A 19,790-nucleotide genomic window follows, 5' to 3' on the forward strand; every position below is an offset into this window, starting at 1 on the left:
GGCACTCTAGTCCATGGTTGGCCATGGGTGCATCAACTGGGCACTCTAGTCCATGGTGATCTTCCGGGAACTCCTTTATGTTTAGTTGGATCTAGAAGTGGCCATTGATCCTCAAGGAGAGATGTGCACAGGCTGATGGCCCTCTGTGTCCACCCAAGCACGGCACTATGTGGTACAAATCTGTATGGGGAGAGTCAGGGACTTCAGTGAGGACTAGGGTTAGTTTCCCCTTAGCCCAGTGGAGTGCCTCCGTGAAATGGGAATTAGTAGGGACATGAGTGATACTTCTTGAACATCTGAATTGATGTTGCTGATTATGCTAAAACTTTCTTACAAGTCAGTTTTATTAAGTGCTTTATAATGGAATGTAGACGAGAAATCACCAGGAGACAAGGTGAGTCACTTTCATAATCATCTTTTTTAAAGTAATAGATACTTCCTTGGTATGCCTACTGCAATGGTTTGATTGAGAATGTCTGTCTCCATTGGCTGATACTTGAACACAGGGTCCCCAGTTTGTGGTGTTTTCTGGGGATGTTTGAGAGGTATGGCCTTGCTGGAGGAGCATGTCACTGGACGCAGCCTTTGAGATTAAAAGCCCCATGCCGGTTCTAGTTATCTTTCTGCAAGTTGTGCTTGTGATGTGAACTCTCAGCTCCCTGTTACCACGCCAGTCACTGGCTGCCACACCTCCCCCCCCCCCCGTGCTGCCACGCCCCCGTGCTGCCACGCCTCCCTTCATGCTGCCCCGCCCCTGTGCTGCCACGCCTCCCCTCGTGCTGCCACGCCCCCTTCCCCGTGCTGCCACGCCTCCCTTCGTGCTGCCCCGCCCCTGTGCTGCCCCGCCCCCATGCTGCCACGCCTCCCCCTCATGCTGCCACGCCTCCGTGTTGCCACGCCTCCCCCTCGTGCTGCCACGCCTCTGTGTTGCCACGCCTCCCCCTCGTGCTGTCCCCCCCCCCCCCCCCCCCCCCCCCCCCCCCCCCCGTGCTGCCACGCCTCCCCACCGCCGTGATGGAGTTTTATCGCAGCAACAAGAAGGCAGCGAACGCACCCAGCTATAGCAGAAGTGTGAACAGAGACTCTAGAATTAGGGTCCCAAGGAAGAGAGGAATTCTGAGTGTTAGCGATGTGCCCCATCTGATGCAGTGACAGACTTCAACTCTCGTTCATAGGGTTAATGTCCTTCCTCTCACTTCCATCTGTCTGTCTGTCTTGTGCTGGCTTCCTTCCCATACTTCCCTAAGTATGATAATAAAGTTAAAATAACCACACTTTTCATTTCTTACTGCTCACATTTTATTTATTCAGGACATTGTCCCTTTTCCCCCTACCAAGGAATCAGGTTTTATTTTGGAGGCATATTTGCAAAAAACTTAGAAATTTGTGGAAACTCACTCTTGAATTCCCCAGGACATGACTCCGAGGCTGCCTCGGGGAAGGACTGAATCTCTGGTTGTAGGGGATTGTTGCAATTTGGCAATGAGACGCTGGGGAAATTGGCTTCGGGACTAGGGAGAACTTCACCTGTATTTAGTGGAGGGAGTCGGTAGACGGATCCGATTTGTCGATGGTGGAAAGGAAAGAACCCTTTACCTGGGCCTCTTTTTCCTGAGTGGCCATGTGGTGGGCCGTGGCCATGTGGCGGGCCATGAAAATGTGGTGGGCCGTGGCCATGTGGTGGGCCATGAAAATGTGGTGGGCCGTGGCCATGTGGTGGGCCATGGCCCCGATGCTGCTGCTCTTTGAGTTCTTGGCTATTAGAGGGTGGGTCACAGGGTCCATAGTCATGGAAATCATGTCCATCAGGAGGATGTCCATGGGGATGGTGTCCATGCGGATGGTGTCTATGACGCTCATGTCCATGAGGGTGGTGTCCATGTGGATGATGTCCATGGGAAGGATGCTCACAACTGTGATTATGAGGGGGTCTATGGGAGTGGCGCGGTGGGAGGGACCCTCCTTGATGTGGTGGTCTGTCTGAGTCGTGTGTTCCTTCTGGTGGAGGTGGGTGGCCGTGTCCATATGCCTTGTGGGTATGATGACGACCCCCGGATCCACTGAACTTGCACATATGTTTGCCACAAGGGGGTTTTATGTCACTCACGTTTCTCTCCTGGTAAAGGACACAGAAAAGCGAATACAATTAATTATGTAAGAAATTAGATGTTAGGCTTGACTTAGACTGGAGGCTCTCAAAGATTTCACAAATCGCCAGGCAGTGGTGGGGCACGCCTTTAATCCCAGCACTCGGGAGGCAGAGCCAGGCGGATCTCGGTGAGTTCCAGGCCAGCCTGGTCTACAGAGCGAGATCCAGGACAGGCACCAAAACTACACAGAAAAACCCTGTTTTGAACAACTAAAAAAATTTTTTTTGTTGTTCTTATTTTTCTCATTTCAGTGAAAAGCGATGAAACTCTATCAAGGAAGGGTACTTGTCTATTAAACTAGCATCCTGTGATGGGTCTGACATCCCCAACACATTCCCAAGAAACTCTTCCAGAGGACAGACAGACACTCAGACACTCTTCCAGAGGACAGATGACACTGTCTACACCCTCAACTTTAGCTCTTTTTTTTTTTTTTTAACAAAACAAACAAAAGACCCCGAGTCTTTCCCTGTAGCTCAGGCTGGCAGGGAACTTGGGCATTCTTCTATTTCACGTCCCACATGTTGGAATCACAGTTGTATACCAACAGACTTTAACTTAAAAAAAAAAAAAACCTATGTTTGGGCATGGTGGTGCACATATGGCTGGGTGTGACGGTGTACACCTTTAATCCTAGCACTTGGGAACCAGAGATCTCTAGCAGTTTGAGGTCAGCTTGGTCTCCATGGTGAGTTCCAGACCAGCCAATGCTACATAGTGAGGCCTTGTCTCAAAACAATAAATAAACAAACAAACAAATAAATAACATCTATGGAGCCATGTTCTTGGTGACAACAAACCTATTCTTTGCCTCTGTCTGTTTCTCTGTCTGTCTCTGTCTGTCTGTCTGTCTGTCTGTCTCTCTCTCTCTCTCTCACACACACACACACACACACACACACACACACACACACACACGTCACAAAAGCCAAATGAACCCAAGGTACTATGTGTGGAAATATCACTTGGCCCGGCCCTTCTGATGACAAAGGATGCTCAGGCAGCCCACCTCGAAGTCGAAGACTTCACAGTTGATGTCAATGTCTTCTGGGGCTTCCAAATCAGAGGCTTCCGCGTTATAGGACAGAAGTGCTCTGCAGAATCCAAAGACCTGCAAAGGGAGATGCCTGTTAGTGTATGTACAGTGAGTGTGTGTGTGTGTGTGTGTGTGTGTGTCTGTGTGTCTGTCTGTCTCAGGACAGGGGTGTGAAGATTTCCAACCGAGAAATGAGTGAGAAGAAAGGGGCCAGATCTGTAACTTCCTGATGGAGTCCTTGCCTCACATGCACGACACCTGAACAAAACCAGGGAAAACTGAGGACCATGCTCATACACCCCCTAAGTTATTTATCAATGTTATCCAGTCAACATTTGGATCAAGTACAGGTGCCACAGGTTTTTATTCAGACATCTCTGGATTTCTGGCATGAGCAGACATGAGGACTGTACTTCTGTCCGCAGCACTAGGCAGGACGTCCCCGCTGCTCTTAGCCCAGTGATTCTGCTTGTACCTGGGAGAATAGGAACGCTGTAGAAGACAGATTTGTGTAACTTGCAAGTGCTGGGAAGGGCAGAGTCACTGCAAGGATGCGCTTACGTGGCCCTGTGAACATGTCTGCTGGCCCTAACGGCTGGCATCCCTGTGCTCTGGAAGCCCCTAGCCCCCTTTGTCAAAGGACAAGAAGACAGTTCATCTCTAGAAAAAGCCATGCGTTGAGGCTGTCTATACAGTTTTGAAAACAAACAAAACCTATATGAATGTGGTTTTACCGTTTACCAGCAATAGAGACAAACTGTACAAAAGTTCTGAAATTCGGTGTTCGTGGGATGAGTGTGACACTATCTACCCACAAGTTACAGGCAGCTCTGGTTAAGGGAGGTGAGGCTGTTAGCTTCCCCTTCTCCCGCCCTCGAGATTCTACCCTGGGTTTTTAGCACCACACAAACACAGTGTAGAGTTTGTTAGGGCTGGGTTTAGGAGAAAGACTCTCTTGTCTTTTGTGGCTTCTGAGTAGGAATCTAGGACTGGCCCCAGTGGGAAATTTGGGCAGTTGGAACATGAAACAATCAATGCTTCCTCCCTTCTGGCCAGAGAAAGTGAAAGTGTCATTAAAGCCCAGAAAAGCCCTGGAGTTGAGATCAGAATAGAGTTTCCATTCGCTGGCACTTCCTAGCTAAGAGTGCACAGGTAAATGGCCTCTCTGGGTGGGTGGTGGCACACCCCTTTAGTCCTAGCACTTCATTCTCTGAGTTCGAGGCCACACTGGACTACAGCGCAAATTCCAGAACAGTCCGGGCTACCAAAAAAAAAAAAAAAAAAAAAAAAGAAAACCCCTAAAAACCCAAACAAACAAACAAACAAAAAACAAAACGAAATAAAGAAAACCCCTGTCTAGAAAACAAACAAATAAAATAACAACAGCAACAGAAAGAGATTTCAGGCCTCCTTATCCCAGGGTAAGGGAGCCGGACACTTGCATCCCTCTGTGGGATTGCCATGAAGCTCAGCAGACAGTAGGTGGAGATGCTTTGTAAATGCCAAGACACCATGTGTATCAGCCACTTTCTCATCACTGTGACCAAATACCCGCTAAACGGTGACTAAAGGGAGGAAGTATCCAGTATTGTTAGCAAGGTCTTCCAACAGATAATGGGTAAATTTGACTGGGGAAGAAGTCCCACAGAAGAGACCTGCATTCTAATCCGAGCTTGGCTGTGAAACTTGGCAGGACCACAGTAACTTCTTCACTTGTCCTTTGGGATCTCTGTGGGGGTTGATTCGTGGTTGTAGATGGCCCTAGTACATGCTGGTTATTAGTTCACTAAGGTTTTAGTCTTGATGAATTGAAAAATCAATTTCAGGTATGTATATATAAAATCATGTATATGCTAAAACCATTTACCATCTGTGAACCAGAGAAAATATGAGCGCTTTCCTTCTACAGTGGTAGTGTGGGTGTTGGTAAGTGAGCATGTGTATGAAACCTTTGGAAGGGCCCCTTCAAGTAGTGAGCCCTCTCTAAATGACGGTGTTTCACGGTGTGCATCATACTTACTGGAGGGTGTCTGGGGAAATGCTGTGTGGAACAGTTCCTCATAGAGAAGTCCACATAGTAGTTGGTTCTTTCCCCTCCTCTCTAGAACATAGGAATCAACATAGTTTCAGGAGCATACAAAGTTAAGAGGAAAAACAACAGACACCTATTATACAACATCTCTTAAAGCACCATTGGAATTCAAATGACGAATACATGCTATTTTTCTATGGTTTCTGCCTTCTAAAAATATATTGCATCAGTGATAAGAGGTCACCACTTTACAGAAACTCTCTGATATACAGGCATAAGCACAGCAGGGAAAAACATCCTCCCTGAGCCCAGACCCTCATTCTTGAGGGGTGTCACCATTGCTGTTTTTTTTTCTTTCATTTTATTTATGTTTGTTTGTGTGGAGTGTTTTTCCTGCACGTGTGTCTGTGCTCCATGCACATGCAGTGTCCAAGGGGGTCAAAAGAGGGCATCAGATCCTGTGGAATAAGAGTTACAGAGGGTTGGGAGCCTTCATGTAGGTGCTGGGAATCGAACCCAGATCCTCTAGAAGAGCAGTCAGTACTCTTAACATGTGAACCATCTCCCCAGCCCCATTGCCATTGGTCTAATGTGTTTCTCCGTCTAGGCTTTGTCTACATGCAGGAATATATAGATATTTAAACACTTCATTTACATGGGCTCATGAGCTAAGTATTGGACTGCAACCTGCTCCTTCCCTCTTGCCAATACACTTGAGTCCAGAACATTCTTCATAGCAAAAAACAGTATATGCATCCCATTGCACAAAACACCATGATCTAGTCAGTTTTCCCTTTCCAAAACACTTGGCGGGGCTGGAGAAATATTTCAGTAGTTAAGAGTACCTGCTCCTCTTTCAAAGGACATGAGTTCAATTCCCAGTACCCACAGCAGGAGATCCAATGCTCTCTTCTGAACTCTGGGGGCAGAGCACATGCAGGTTGCACATACATGTATGCAAGTAAACACTCATACACATACAAATAAAAAAGTCTTAAAAATGGTTTTTAAAAAAAACATTTTTTTAAAAAAAGCAAATGCTGTTCTACCTGACAGTTCTGTGTGGGAGGCTCTAGAATTCTTGGTCTGTGAGGCAGGGACTTTCAGCATCGGCTACAATGCTGGTCATGGTGAGGATCTTTATTTTGAGCCTCAGTATTATTCTAACCACAATATAAGAAGGTTAAAATTGAATGGTTTTTAATGCTCAAATAACCCCATTGTGCTCTTGTTTTTCCTTCAGATTTTCTTTTTTTCCCCTGTCAGATAGTGACTGTATCCTCATTCCACACTCTCTCAAGTAAAAGAAGCTATAGAAGAGCTGTGCGTCGGGGTTGCCGTTTGCCAAGCATCAAAGGCTGTGGTGATTGAAAAGGCAGCTGGCCGGGTGAGGCAGGTACACAGGGTGCGCCCCTCAGCTCACCCCCGCCAGGTCGGCGTGTTGGAAACTCACCGCCCTTACAACCCTCTCCACTTTCTCCACTCTGAAAGGGGCGAAGTCGTCATTCTCCTCTCTGTACTTGTCCAGGGCTTGGTTGGCTCGTTCTCTGTAAAGCTCGGGATCCTCGAAGAAATCCAAGAGCACAGGGCTGTCTTTGGTGTTGCTTAGGGCTGAAGAGACTAGGAAAGAAGAGAGATGGCCCATGCCACGGGGTCAGAGGGTCAGCCACAATGTCAACGCCAGGTCTGAATGCAGCAAATGTAAGCATGGTGCAGAGGAGGACACTAGCTTCCATAGGACAGACGGACCAATGGATGGTTCAAGTAACTTGTCAAGATCAATCAGTCAGGCAGCAGCAGCAGAGACACCCAGCTGTTCTTCCGTGCTGGCACTTGTGACCTGGACCCATGATGCCCTGCCCACTCCAGCCTTTACAACATGCTGTTTTAGTTGACGCTTCTTATCTTTGTCAAGGAGACAGCTTTAAGTTAAAGTTACAGAAAAGGATTCAGCACAATCTCTCTCTCTCTCTCTCTCTCTCTCTCTCTCTCTCTCTCTCTCTCTCTCTCTCTTCTTTTTGACCACAGGAAATCACTCTGTAGCTGGCCTCAAACTCACACCTTGGCCTGGTGACTGCTGGGAATACAGGCCTGAGCTATCACTCCTTACTTCTTTCTTTCTTAAAGCAACTTCCTGTAGAAGCTGCTGGGTTGTTGCCTAGGGTCAATCATGCTGAAATCTGCCCTCTTAAAACTAATTCTTTCGGAAAAAATAAGTAAGAGGAGTATGGATGGACTCTGGAACCCACACTTTAGAGATGTACACATAGTCATCTCTACCATGTTTCCATATGCTTCTGAGAACCCACATTGGAATCTTGGCCAGACCCAATTATTCTTATCTCTAAAGTAGGAAGTTTTATAATGATTACTTTCATAGTCTTGTGTGAGATTAAACAAAATGATTAATGCATGATATAATACAATATATGACTACTTTGTACACTATAGAGTGATATAAAACTTCTAACTGTTGAAGCCAATTCTTATAAAGTACTAAGTATTCTGCCAAGAGTACACATTATATTTAATTTCAACAAGAATCCTAAATGAGGAAAGCCTGAAGAGGTTAAGTAACCTGCTCTCCAAGTCACAATTATTTTGGAGATAAAATAATTGGGCTGGCAGAAGTTCATGACCTTGGAAACTAAATCTAGACACAATGAAGACAGGATTCCATTCCAACAGCCTTGACTCTGAGGTAACTAGTAAATAACAAAGTTTGAATTTAAGCTCAGGCTGGCCTAAACTCAGAACTAAGTCTCTGCGATGGTGTGTACTGCCTCTTTAAATCTCTATATTTATATATTAGATCTCTTTAAATGACGTACACCAGAGGTGGGGAACTGTCATCTATTTTGAGGAGAGTGAGTGCTAATGGAGAACTCAAGGGTAGCAGCCCTCTCTGATGTCTATCATGCGTTAGGTAACAAACACTACTGTATGATCAAGTTCTATGTTAATTTGGAATTAATTAGCAATTCAGCAGAAGATCTTACCAGAACTCGTGGTGCAGTTATAGTTATTCACTCTAAAATCTTGAGAATCGTTTGAATATCTTGTAGCTATTACCTTACATTGTCCAATCACCTGTAAAACAAGACCATTTTAAGCCTTTATGTGCCTCAGATGGCCTACGAGGGAACACAGAACCATCTCACTTAATGTATATTTGGGGATTCCTCCATCAGTCTAGTCCCAGAGCTGCCTTTTCAGCCTGCTCTGTGGGCTGCACACCATTGACACCCCAAACCCTTAGGAGAGCAACCATTTAAGTGCATCGTGACCACATCCCAAACATTTTCAAAGGAGAGAGCACTAGGACCTTCCATGTGCAAAACTCTCACTTCCGGAACTGACATGCCATGTCTGCTTATTTCTTTGTGCTCTTGCCTGTGACAGGGAGACAGACTGACCTCAGTAACCAGGTCCAACATGCACAGCAAAGCTGTATTTCTCACTGCAACTGTGACCATTACTGCTAACGGACCACTCTTGAAGGCACACAATTCCCAGCTCATAAATTCACAGACTGTGTGGTCTGGAAAGAACACGGGAGTTCCCCTACCTCAACCCTCTCCCTTTAGTGTGGAGGAGACTGAAGTCTAAGATGGTTGGCGATTTGCCCAAGACTTGAAGCTGGTGACACTATCCTGGGGGGTGCAGGGTGGGCCACAAGCCCTACTGATTTACCTTCAACAGGGTTCCCAGGAATGGCTCTTAGGAGAGTACTACTTAAGGTTGACATCGTCTTCATGACTCTTAAGGCATAAGCAGGTTTTTCTAGCCCACATGTGGCTCCTCTGAGTGAGTGAAGTGGACAGAAGAAAGGAAGGAGGCGTGGTGGTCCAGTTACTTACTATTTCAGATGGTCGTGTAGAAAGAGCTTGAAGACAGTCGTCCTGGGATTTTGTGGATAAGACCCAACAGTCAGACTCCTTCACATCTAGGACCAAGTAGTAGACGGTGGCTGGTTCCTGAGGACGACAAGTAAGGAACCAGTCAGTCGGATGTGGGAACCCAGAGATTTCTTGTTTGGGTTTGTTCTTGATTTTTTTTTTTTTTTTGGTTTTTCGAGACAGGGTTTCTCTGTGTAGCTTTGCGCCTTTCCTGGATCTTTCGCTGTAGACCAGGCTGGCCTCGAACTCACAGAGATCCGCCTGGCTCTGCCTCCCGAGTGCTGGGATTAAAGGCGTGCGCCACCACCGCCCGGCCTTGTTCTTGATTTTAATGAAAGCAATTTCTTCCTTCCCTTCCCGTCCTTGCCCTTCCTGCCCCTCTCCTTCCCTCCTCTCTCTGTTTTCCTGTCCCTTGCTCCTTCTCTTTCCTTTTTAAGAACAGGATCCCAGGATGTGAGAACCCAGGCTGGCTTCTTCCTGCTTCACACTCGTGAGTGCTGAGGTTACAGGCATGCACCACTATGCCCAGCAGCAATCTCTCCCTTCCTTCCTTCCTTCCTTCCTTCCTTCCTTCCTTCCTTCCTTCCTTCCTTTCTTTCTTTCTTTCTTCCTTTCTTCCTTTCTTTCTTTGTTTTTTTCGGGACAGGGTTTTTCCATGTTGTTTTGGTGCCTGTCCTGGATCTCGCTCTGTAGACCAGGCTGGCCTCGAACTCACAGAGATTCACCCGGCTCTACCTCCCGAGTGCTGAGGTTAAAGGCATGTGCCACCACCGCCCGGCACAATCTCCTTTCTTAAAATTTCTTGGCATAACCAAATCTCTGCAGACGTTCTATTGTGTCCTTTAATCTACATATTTGAAGAAACAGCTTTAAATAGTGATTTCTAAATCCTCTCCTCAAGGATCAGGATGTTTCTTCTCTCACCTTTAAATGACCCTGTTGGTTTGGGTAGAGGTGTGTGTTGGATGTGCAAGCCCAGAGTTAGAGTGACAACAGCCACGGCCATCTCTAGTCTATGGTCCTGTCCTCTGTTCCTGAACTGGCTTTCCCTCCTTAATCTTATCTCAAGCTAAGCCAGTTCCCTTTGCTCCATCTCCCTGGACTTCCTCATCCTCCTCAGTGGCTTCATTAATTTTTCACTTGGGTTCTGGCTACACAAATGTAGTTTGCATGGGCCCAGGGCTCACACCTATGACCCCAAAGCTCAGGAGGATTCAAGATCAGCCTGAGCTAATAATAGCAACAACAGCAGCCAAACAAAACAAGCAAGGAAAAAAAGATAAATGAATCTTGTTTTGATCAGTCTCTTTGTTTTGGCCAATCACCAACCAGGCTGAACGACTTTTCATAGAAACGTCTCTGGTGTCCTGTCTATTCCTTTTGCTTTGCCGCTGTCTTGGTCTGGTCCTCCTGCCCAAATTCCTGAATACACGAGCAGCTTCTTGGTTCATGTCCCTGTCACCTGCCTCTGTCTCCTCTATCCCACTGTGTCCCCTCCCCCCCACCTCTCTGTAAGCCATTCAGAAGTAAGGCCATGCTCTTTCATCCTGGGTCTGACACACGAGGAAAAGAGCCTCGAGTGGCAGAGATGGTCATTAAATTGTTAGTTGTCTTAAGTTCCCGCGTTCCCGTTTTCTACATTTTGCCGTGCCTCCCCGTCTCCAAGGCTGTGAAAAGTATAAATTGCTTTATGTGTTGTCTGCACTTGTCCATGGTCTGGCTTCCCGTCCACGGTCTGGCTTCCTGCTTTCAGACATTCCACCAGAGAAAAGGTAGGATATTGTTACTGTTGTTGTTGCAGTAGGAGGAACCAGCATCTCTCCAGAGTCCCCGATAGCCTAGCAAATCCGTTCTAAACGACCTATAATCTAAATGAAGACAACAAGCTTGCTCGCCTTCAAGATAAGCCATGCTCTCTTCCAGCTTCACACTGAATTCCGGCTTTTCCAGAGCCCCGTTAAACTTCTGCATTTCCCTCCCTGCTTATTCAGTTACTTCAAAACATACCTTTTTCTGATTCCCTGCTCTCCTAAAGGAGATGATGTGCTAGAACACAGCGATGCAAATCCTATCCATCCTCCAGAAGCCACCAGCACCTTTCCCTTTCGGTGTTAAGAGATCTGTCATTCAATTGCTCCAATATTTTCCACAGGCACATGGCCACAAAATACGTCCTAATTTACACGGTTGGCCTATGTGCATTTAGCAGACTATTGTTTCCTTAAGGCGTGCAGCTATTCTAGTTTTCTTTTCAAAGTGCCCAGTGTTGCCTGGGCTCAGCACAGGATTTCTAGGCACTTACAGACTGATGCATAGCTAATGACGTGCCACTAACAAACATTAATTTAGAGGCAAACCCAACAATGTCGAGCAAGCCCCAGAAACTGAACAGGAAAGCCTGATCAAAGCCATTAATTACGCAAAGCAGTCTGCTCAGGGGCTCCAGTCCCTTTTCCCTTCACACATGGTCTCCCAGCTCAGCTCCTCATTGGCCATTTCTCACCACTACGTCCAAGTGAGCATCAGAGACTCGCAGCAGCTGGAAAGCATAGCCATTCCTCCGCCCTTTATTGATCAGCTCTAGAACTTTCTCAGCCGAAGGCTCGGAAGCATCACAGTTGGCAGGACTCAGGGCATGGGAATACTGCAGGGTGACTAGAAGAAGTGCTATGGTGAGCACCTTCATCGTGCTACGCCATCCTAGGCTGTGGGCCACCATGGCAGAACTCTATAGTGACACACTCTCAATTGATGAAGGTCTTTATAGAGTTTCGTTGTATAACTGGGGATGTTCACCTTGACCCCAGGTTCAAATATCTGTCAACAGTCTGTAAATGATTAGTGTAGAGAAAGTTGAGACACAACACTAATGAGTCTGATGAGTGGGTAAGATCATCATCCGCACAACCTTCGCTATATCCAGTGGGCCCTGATTCAGACTATGTTTGACCTTAAGCACATAATGTGTGGGTGTAGAGATGGAGTTGGAAGTAATTTTTCTTCCGTCTCAGCTGGAAATCTCTACCACCAGCTGTCTCTTTGGATTATGGCACTAAAATTCCACGGTGGAACAGTCTCATTATCTGAGGGAAGTAACACATTCAACAGCCTGCCTCTTGAATGGCATGGAATTCCTTGAATTCCTTCAGCTGTGGCTGTGGAATCAGATGGGAATTTCTAGCCCTGACTCTGTTACTTTCTTACTGTGCAGTGCTGTAGAACCCCTCTGTCTTAGTCACTGTTCTACTGCTGTGAAGAGACACCATGAACACAGCAACTCCTTTTGTTTTTGGTTTTTCGAAACAGGGTTTCTCTGTGTTGCTTTGCGCCTGTCCTGGAACTCACTCTGTAGACCAGGCTGGCCTCGAACTCACAGAAATCCACCTGCCTCTGCCTCCCGAGTGCTGGGATTAAGGGCATGCGCCACCACCTCCCAGCCTACAGCAACTCTTATAAAAGAAACATTCACTCTTGGTGCTTGCTTACCGTTTCAGAGGGTTAGTCCATTGTCATCATGGTGGAGAGCATGGAGGCACAAAGAAGGAGATGGTGTTGGAGAAGTAGCTGCAAGTTCTACATCTGGATCAGTAGGCAACAGGAAGAGGGAACCACTGGACCTGGCTTGGGTTTTTGAAACTTCAAAGCTCACCCCCAATGACGCACTTCATCCAACAAGGCCATACCTCCTAATCCTTCTCAAGTAGTGCCACTGCCTGATGACTAAACATTCCAATATATATGAGCCTATGGTGGTGTCTTAGTAAAGTCACTACTGCTGTGATGAAATTCCATGGCCAAAAGCAGCTTGGGGAGGAAAGGGTTTATTTGGCTTATATACTTCCATATTCCTGTTCATCATTGAAGGAAGTCAGAACAGGAACTCAAACAGGGCAGGAAACTGGAGGCAGGAGCTGATACAGAGGCCATGGAGGAGTGCTGTTCCCTGTGGCTTGCTCAGCCTGCTTTCTTATAGAACCTAGGACTATCAGCCCAGGGGTGACCCCACCAACAATGACTGGACCCTCTCCCATCAATCACTAATTAAGAAAATGTCTTACAGGCTTCCTACAGCCTGATCTTAAGGAGGCATTTTCTTTTCTTTTAATTAATTATTATTATTTTTTGAGACAGAGTTCTCCCTGTAATCCTGGCTGTCCTGAAACTCCCTCTGTAGATCAGGCTGGCTTTGAACTCAGAGATCCGCCTGCCTCTGCCTCTGGAGTGCTGGGATTAAAGGTGTGTGTCACCACCACCCAGCTTGGAGGCATTTTCTTTCTCAGATGACTTGAGCTTGTATCAAGTTGATATAAAAATATCCAGCCCAGGTGGGAGGGGGAGATTCTTGTTCAAACCACCATATCTTTCTGACTCTTAGTTTCTTCATTTATAAAATGTGAGCTGGTAGTTCTTGGTAATGTCGTGCAACGACTAAGAAGCCGTGTGTAAGTCAGTCAGTGCACAGAGTAGGTGCCGAGTTACTGATGCCACTCACTATAGCTAGTGTTTGTATTATAACCGGGGGCACTCCCATGCCAACCCAGTTACATGTGGCTCAAATGACAGGAGAGAAGATGGGGGTCGGGGGGATGGACAGGGGCTGAGAAGTTGGGTGACTGTCCCATTTGGGGAAGGGCTCAGCACAGGGAGCAGGGATGAATACAGCAGCCCCGACCTGACCCGACCCCTCCAAAGTGTGGAACCTCCATACTTGCAGAGGCTGCAGCTTCAGAAGGAACCCAAGAGAAGCTGCTTAGGTTTCTTTCTTGCTGCTGCACACAGTGTCTCTACAGCATGCCTCCTCCTCCTGAACATCCTCTCCAGTGAGGATCTGCAGCAGTGGTGACTAACCTTGTCTTCCTCTTAGGCGCACTCAAGGAACTTTAAGAAAAGTCCTGGATTGGGGCCAGAGAATGCTACTGGATGGTAGACGCTTGTAGAGTGTGAGCAAAGTCCTGGGTTCTTATCCAGGAGAAGGAAAAATATCAGCGCATGTATCTAGATCCCTTTAGTCAGAATCAGTGTCTGTAGTGGTGGATCTGGGTGACGGCAGTTTTCAAATTCCCAGATAATTCCAAGACTGAGAAGAATTGGGCCTCTGTACTGAAATGAAGACACAGAAGTAAGACAGAGACACATTGATGGAGTCTGTAGGTGGTGATGCAATATCATGAAAATTATCTCTTCATGCTAAGACACTGGAACTCTTGCTGGGCCTCCCAGTCAGAGTTAAACTCTGAGGTCACTTAAGACCTAAGAACTGGCCGGGCAGTGGTGGCACATGCCTTTAATCCCAGCACTCAGGAGGCAGAGCCAGGTGGATCTCTGTGAGTTCGAGGCCAGCCTGGGCTACCAAGTGAGTTCCAGGAAAAGGTGCAAAGCTACACAGAGAAACCCTGTCTCGGAAAAAAAAAAAAAGAAAAAAGAAAAAAAAAGACCTAAGAACTGTTATTCTACTGTGGACTCAGCCTGTTTATTTAATGTGCTTTTAAGAGAACAGTGTGACCATCAAACTTATTTGCCTTGGATTTCCCATGAAATCAACTTTTTATTTGTTTTTTATTTATTTGTTTTGTTTTTTGAGATAAGGTTTCTCTGTGTAGCCCTGACTGTCCTGGAACTCATTCTGTAGACCAGCTGGCCTCGAACTCAGAGGTCAAATGCTGGGATTAAAGGTGTGTGCCACCACTGTCTGGCTGAAATCAACTTTTACAACCTACACTAAGGTATAGCTATAATCTTTACATATATACACTTCCATGTTCCTTACCCATGAATAATGCATGTGTCTTTGTAGGTTGGAAACAGCTTTTTACCATAATAGTGGATGCATAAATTTTACCATAAATATTGGATGCAATGTATGGATATTGCTTGAGAAACTATGATGTTTGTAATAATGTTTGTTGCCTGAGTGAGTTGGATCAGTTGGAGCCAGTGACTTAATTCCTTGTAAAATTCTGTTAGAGATTTCTGTCAAGTGCTCCTCATTCCTTTCCCATGAGTGCTCTTCAATAAATACAAAACAGAAGCTCTTTGTTGGGGACACACAGAAAGATGGGGACAGACAGATTGATAAAACAGCCTTCAGGCAGGCACAGATTCACACTCCTACCACAGACAGGAAAAGCAGAGTAGATTATTCAAATCTGGGCTCATTTCTCGGTTAAATGACACCAAGGGTAAGTGCTTTCATTTCTGTCCTTACTACAACACCGATGCATTATCGGTGACTCTTGTTATTATTAATGTGTTGAAAATGACATTGTTCATCAAAGGCCAAGGCTGGTTCTAGAAGTATAAGGAACACATTTAGAAGAATATTCAAGACTGAACTTTTAGAATCACTACCATTGGCCTGTGAAGATCCAACACTCAGAATCACGGAACTAGCAGGGAGATCCCCGAATAACTTTTAGGGCTCTCTCTTGCTACCTTGTGGGTCTTGGAGATCGAACTCAAATCATCAGGCTTGGTAGCCGTCACCTTTCCCCACTGAACCATCTCACCAGCTCAGCAATAACTGGAATACCACAAAACTAGAAATGCTCAGGGCCATCAGCATTAGCAATCTGCACATCACTGATTATTTGACAAGGCTGATATTGGTTGGCTTGCTCACATAGAATTTGCAGACTAAGAAAAAAAAGACCGAGACCTGAAAACTAGATAAACTGCATCTAAGAGGTGAGCCAGAGAAGAGGAACTTGATTTTGGGTCTCAGAGGGTGTTGTCAGCAAGGCAAGAGGCACAGGGATGTGGGACAATGTCTGCTTGAGGAAGTTGAAGGAGTAGACAAGTCGGCTTTGCGGCAACCCAAAGGGTGTAATTAAATGCAAACAAACATTCTGTTTTGACTTTAGCTTAAGGATGTCCTTAGCATCCAGTTAGTAGATGGTGGAAAAGGAAGAATGGTGGATAAGGGGGGTGGTGAGTGTGGGGACAGCCAACTTCTTTAAGAACTTAGTCAAGAAAAGAAGGGGTCCGAGAGGGAGTCACAAAACCCCAGGCCCTTCCCCACTCACTGTTCTTTCAGTGTGGGTGTGGCTTGTAGACCACCCTTGGAAAAATCCTCTGCTGGGGCTGGTGATGGTCTTTCTGAGTTTGCCCCCAGGTCTACCTGTTTGATTTTCTCTGTCTGACCCTACGCCCCAGGATTCCCAGGGATGAGTGAATGCTGGCTTCCCTGCTGGCTGCTTGACTATTGGGTTCAAAGAGCTGAGGGATAGAGAAGACTGGAAGGAAGGAGGAAGACGGTAGCGTGTTTTGCCAGTTGTTGAGTCTCAGGGTCTCTATCCCATCACCAAGGCTGCTCCTGCCAGGTAGCCCCTGGCCCGCAGCTCAGCTCACACCGGGCTTGGGTATCCAGTTGATGAGTCTCAGGGTCTCTATCCCATCACCAAGGCTGCTCCTGCCAGGCAGCCCCTGGCCCGCAGCTCAGCTTACCCGGGGGCTTGGGTAGCCTGCCACTTCTCTTCCTGCTTTCTTGGCCTGGGGTGCTAAAGACCCCCTATTGTGGTTATTCTTCCGGTTCCTCAACATACTTTGTCCTTGCTTTCCCCAGCCTAAAAGGATTTATTGCATACCCTCACTGATGCCTTTTTAGTTGGGTTGAGTACGATTCTGCTTCTTGTCAGACTCTGACTGATCTTGCATGCATGTGTGCATGTGTGTTTCCAATTGAGAGGAAACTGGTCGCATGATTTTTTTAAATATGGTGAAAGGAAGATTACAATTGAATGTCATGATGGGGGGGCGCGCGCGCACACACACACACACACACACACACACACACACACACACACACACGGAGAAAGACAGAGAGAGAGAGGGAGGGGCAGGCAGGTAGGCAGAGACAGAGAGATGAGAGAGAGAGGGAGAGAGAGAGAGAGAGAGAGTTCTCTTCCTTGTGTCCCTGTCTCAGTGAGGGGGTCCACTGTTAAGACCCCAGACCTTCAAGGTTGTTAAAAAGAGGCTGAGGGTTGGAAATAGTTCAGGCAGCTCAAACTAGTCCTTTAAGTATAGGAGAGGCAAGGAGGGGACTAGGGAGATGTGTTTATTGGTGCACAGATTTCATCGTAAAGCTGAGCATATACATTGGCTGACATGATAAGTGAGAGGTCAAAACCAGAAAAGTAGGGTAGGGTGAGTCCATGATACCTCATCTGTGATGAGGTAGGACTTGGTGGTGATGTGGCTGGCTGGGGATCACCCTTGTTTCTAAGCACCAGTTTGAACATTATTCATTCATGGAAATACTTCCACAGGAGTAAAGGAAACCAGACTGACCATTACACTCCAGAAAAAGACCAACTGTCCAACAACTAGCAGAAAGTCCATTTGTGAACCAAATCAGGTGGCCTGCCAAGAAACTACAGACGTTGTGACTACAATGACTATGACAAGTCCACAGTTCTTCAAACATCCAGGCACTAACAAATGCCACATTGTTCAAATACAATCATGGAAAGTGTGAAGTTTCAAACCTGGGACGAACAGCTGAGGTGCCTGTTTAACATACCAAAGCTGGACCTGGCATCCCTCAGTCCCTACCTGCTGATGTACCCCTGCCCTCTACCCTGAACTCTCCATCTCCAAGGGCTGGACTGTCCTTCCCCCAAAGGCTCTTCCCTATATAATCCAGACATTTTGGCTACCTGGCCCCCTTTTGGATCTTTGACCTTCTGGCTACTGCACCTGGTTCCTTTTCCCCCCTCTCCTTTCCCCTCTCCATCTCCCATATGGCCTAGCTCAGTCTGGTCAGGTCCACTCTGGACTCTCCAAGATATCACTGCCTCTGACTATGCTCTCCCATTTATCTACAATAAGCCTTCTTCTCTACTATATCTAGGAGCAGTCGTGGTCTTTCCTTTCCTTTTTATTTATTTTTCACGCAGAGAGAAAATACCAGAAATCTACCACCAAAAAGTAGAACTATGTGCTTCTTGATAAAGAGATCAAAATAATTGCTTTAAGAGAAATGTCAAGAAATAATTCAACGACCGAAGAAACAAAACAGTAGATATTTATGTTATCAAACGTGGAGAAGTTGAGCTGGTGCTCAACTAGAAGCTTTACTCCTACGGACTAGCATTCATGGTGCTGGAGGGTACTCTGCATAGTACTGGAGAAGAAGAGTAATCATCAACCTCTCACAGCTACAAACCCTGTGACCTAAAATAGCAACTTGTCTGCAAGATATACCCACTGGTGCAATAATGGTACAGCTGTTGATGGGAGTAACCACCTGCTTCTTGGGCGGATCCAAGTTCTGCTCTACAAGATGGAACGAGCTCATACCCAACACATTAATAAGTTCAAGAACCTCAGTAGATACGTCATGGGCTCCAGGGGAGAAAGATCACTATTATTTTATTGCTAAATGAACATAGCAATAAAGTAACTCCAAATGACATACTGCTATACCCACAGATCAGAGTATTGTTCAGCCTTCATCAGAGAAACTTATTTTAGCACTAGATAGTAGTTGACAGCGAGACCCACAAATTAGACAATGTGTAGAAAGTGAGAAACGTTGTGTGGCACTAAGCGTGTGCCTGTGGTGGTTTGAAAGGAAATGGCCCCCAAAGGGAGTGGCACTATTAGGAGGTGTGGCCTTGCTGAAGGAAGTATGTCACTGTGGAGGTGGGCTTTGAGGTCTCCTATATGCTCAGGCCACGCCCAGTATCTTAATTCACTTCCTGTTGCCTTTGGATCAAGATGCAGAATCCTCAGCTCCTTCTCCAGCAACATGTCTGCCTGCACGCCACCATGCTCCCTGTCATGCCGATAATGGACTAAGTCTCTGAACCTGTAAGCTGCCACCTCGATTCAACGTTCTCCTTTGTAAGAGTTACTGTGCTCATGCTCGCTCTTCACAGCAATAGAAACCCTAACTAAGACTAAGCCCTTGATAGGATGACATCATCAAACTTAAGGCTCAGGGATCTATGTGGAAGAAGAGGAGGAAAGGTAAGAGCCAGAGGTGGTGGAGGACTCTGAGGAAACAGCCTTTTCCAGATTCAATGGGGCTGATGCAGGTATGCTCTCACAGAGACTGTGACAGCACACAGAAGGCCTGCGCAAGCTTAAGCCAAATACCGTTCTAGCATGGAGAAGGGGACGTGGACACCCCTAACCAAGAAGCTCTCTGCAGTTGATGATGGCTGCTTAGAGAGGGAAACTTCGTTTCCTTCAACAGAGTGACACTGGGTGTGTCAACCACCCTTTAGGGCAGACCTCATGCTCGGGAGGAATTAAGGGACGCAAAGTGGACTCCATGGTTTCCTTTGTTCTTTTTGTTTGTTTTGAGCCTCAGAGGGGAAGATTGCCTTTGTGTGTGTCTGTGTTTCCCCTCCCCCTTTTCAAGAGCAAGAAGGAGCATGAAGTTGGGAGGAATTCAGGAATGGAAGCAATATGATTAAAATATACTCTATGAAAATATTTTAAAATGATTTTTTAAAACAAAGCTGGAGGGTATCGATAGAACCTCATCTAACAACATTGTCCTTTATCATTAAAACAACAACAACAACCAAAAAAAACAAAACAAAAAAACCCAGACAAAATGTTACCAGAGACTGAAATCATAGTCACAGGCTACACAAAGAGCTTTTGGGAGAACAGTAGGTCCCGTATGTTACAATAGACCCATTAGGTTAAATCACCTAGTGACG

The 19,790-nt window shown here is 46.3% G+C and overlaps 1 protein-coding gene across 1 annotated transcript; it reads right to left on the reverse strand.

Moving 5' to 3' along the window:
* Positions 1-1,348: 1,348 nt before the first annotated feature.
* Hrg (histidine rich glycoprotein) lies at positions 1,349-11,836 on the reverse strand. Its single transcript, XM_052739740.1, has 8 exons — positions 11,621-11,836; positions 9,079-9,195; positions 8,218-8,308; positions 6,672-6,838; positions 5,207-5,287; positions 3,160-3,261; positions 1,714-2,116; positions 1,349-1,623 (listed from the first exon to the last, which is right to left on the reverse strand). Exons 1-8 carry the CDS (start codon positions 11,834-11,836, stop codon positions 1,349-1,351), a joined length of 1,452 nt encoding a protein of 483 aa, XP_052595700.1.
* Between the last annotated feature and the right edge of the window lie 7,954 nt (positions 11,837-19,790).

Source organism: Peromyscus californicus, unplaced genomic scaffold, assembly GCF_007827085.1.
Source record: "Peromyscus californicus insignis strain IS unplaced genomic scaffold, ASM782708v3 Scaffold_16__1_contigs__length_79575227, whole genome shotgun sequence".
NCBI classification, from domain to species: Eukaryota; Metazoa; Chordata; class Mammalia; order Rodentia; family Cricetidae; genus Peromyscus; species Peromyscus californicus.

Bases quoted from the DNA above. Each gene is read 5' to 3' on its own strand.
- Hrg (XM_052739740.1), bottom strand. From the start codon at position 11,836: ATGGTGGCCCACAGCCTAGGATGGCGTAGCACGATGAAGGTGCTCACC. The intron at 2,117-3,159 runs GTGGGCTGCCTG...GTCCTTTACCAG, and splicing joins GTGAAGTCTTCGACTTCGAG to GAGAGAAACGTGAGTGACAT. The intron at 1,624-1,713 runs ATGGCCACGGCC...ACGGCCCACCAC, and splicing joins TCGGGGCCATGGCCCACCAC to ATGGCCACTCAGGAAAAAGA.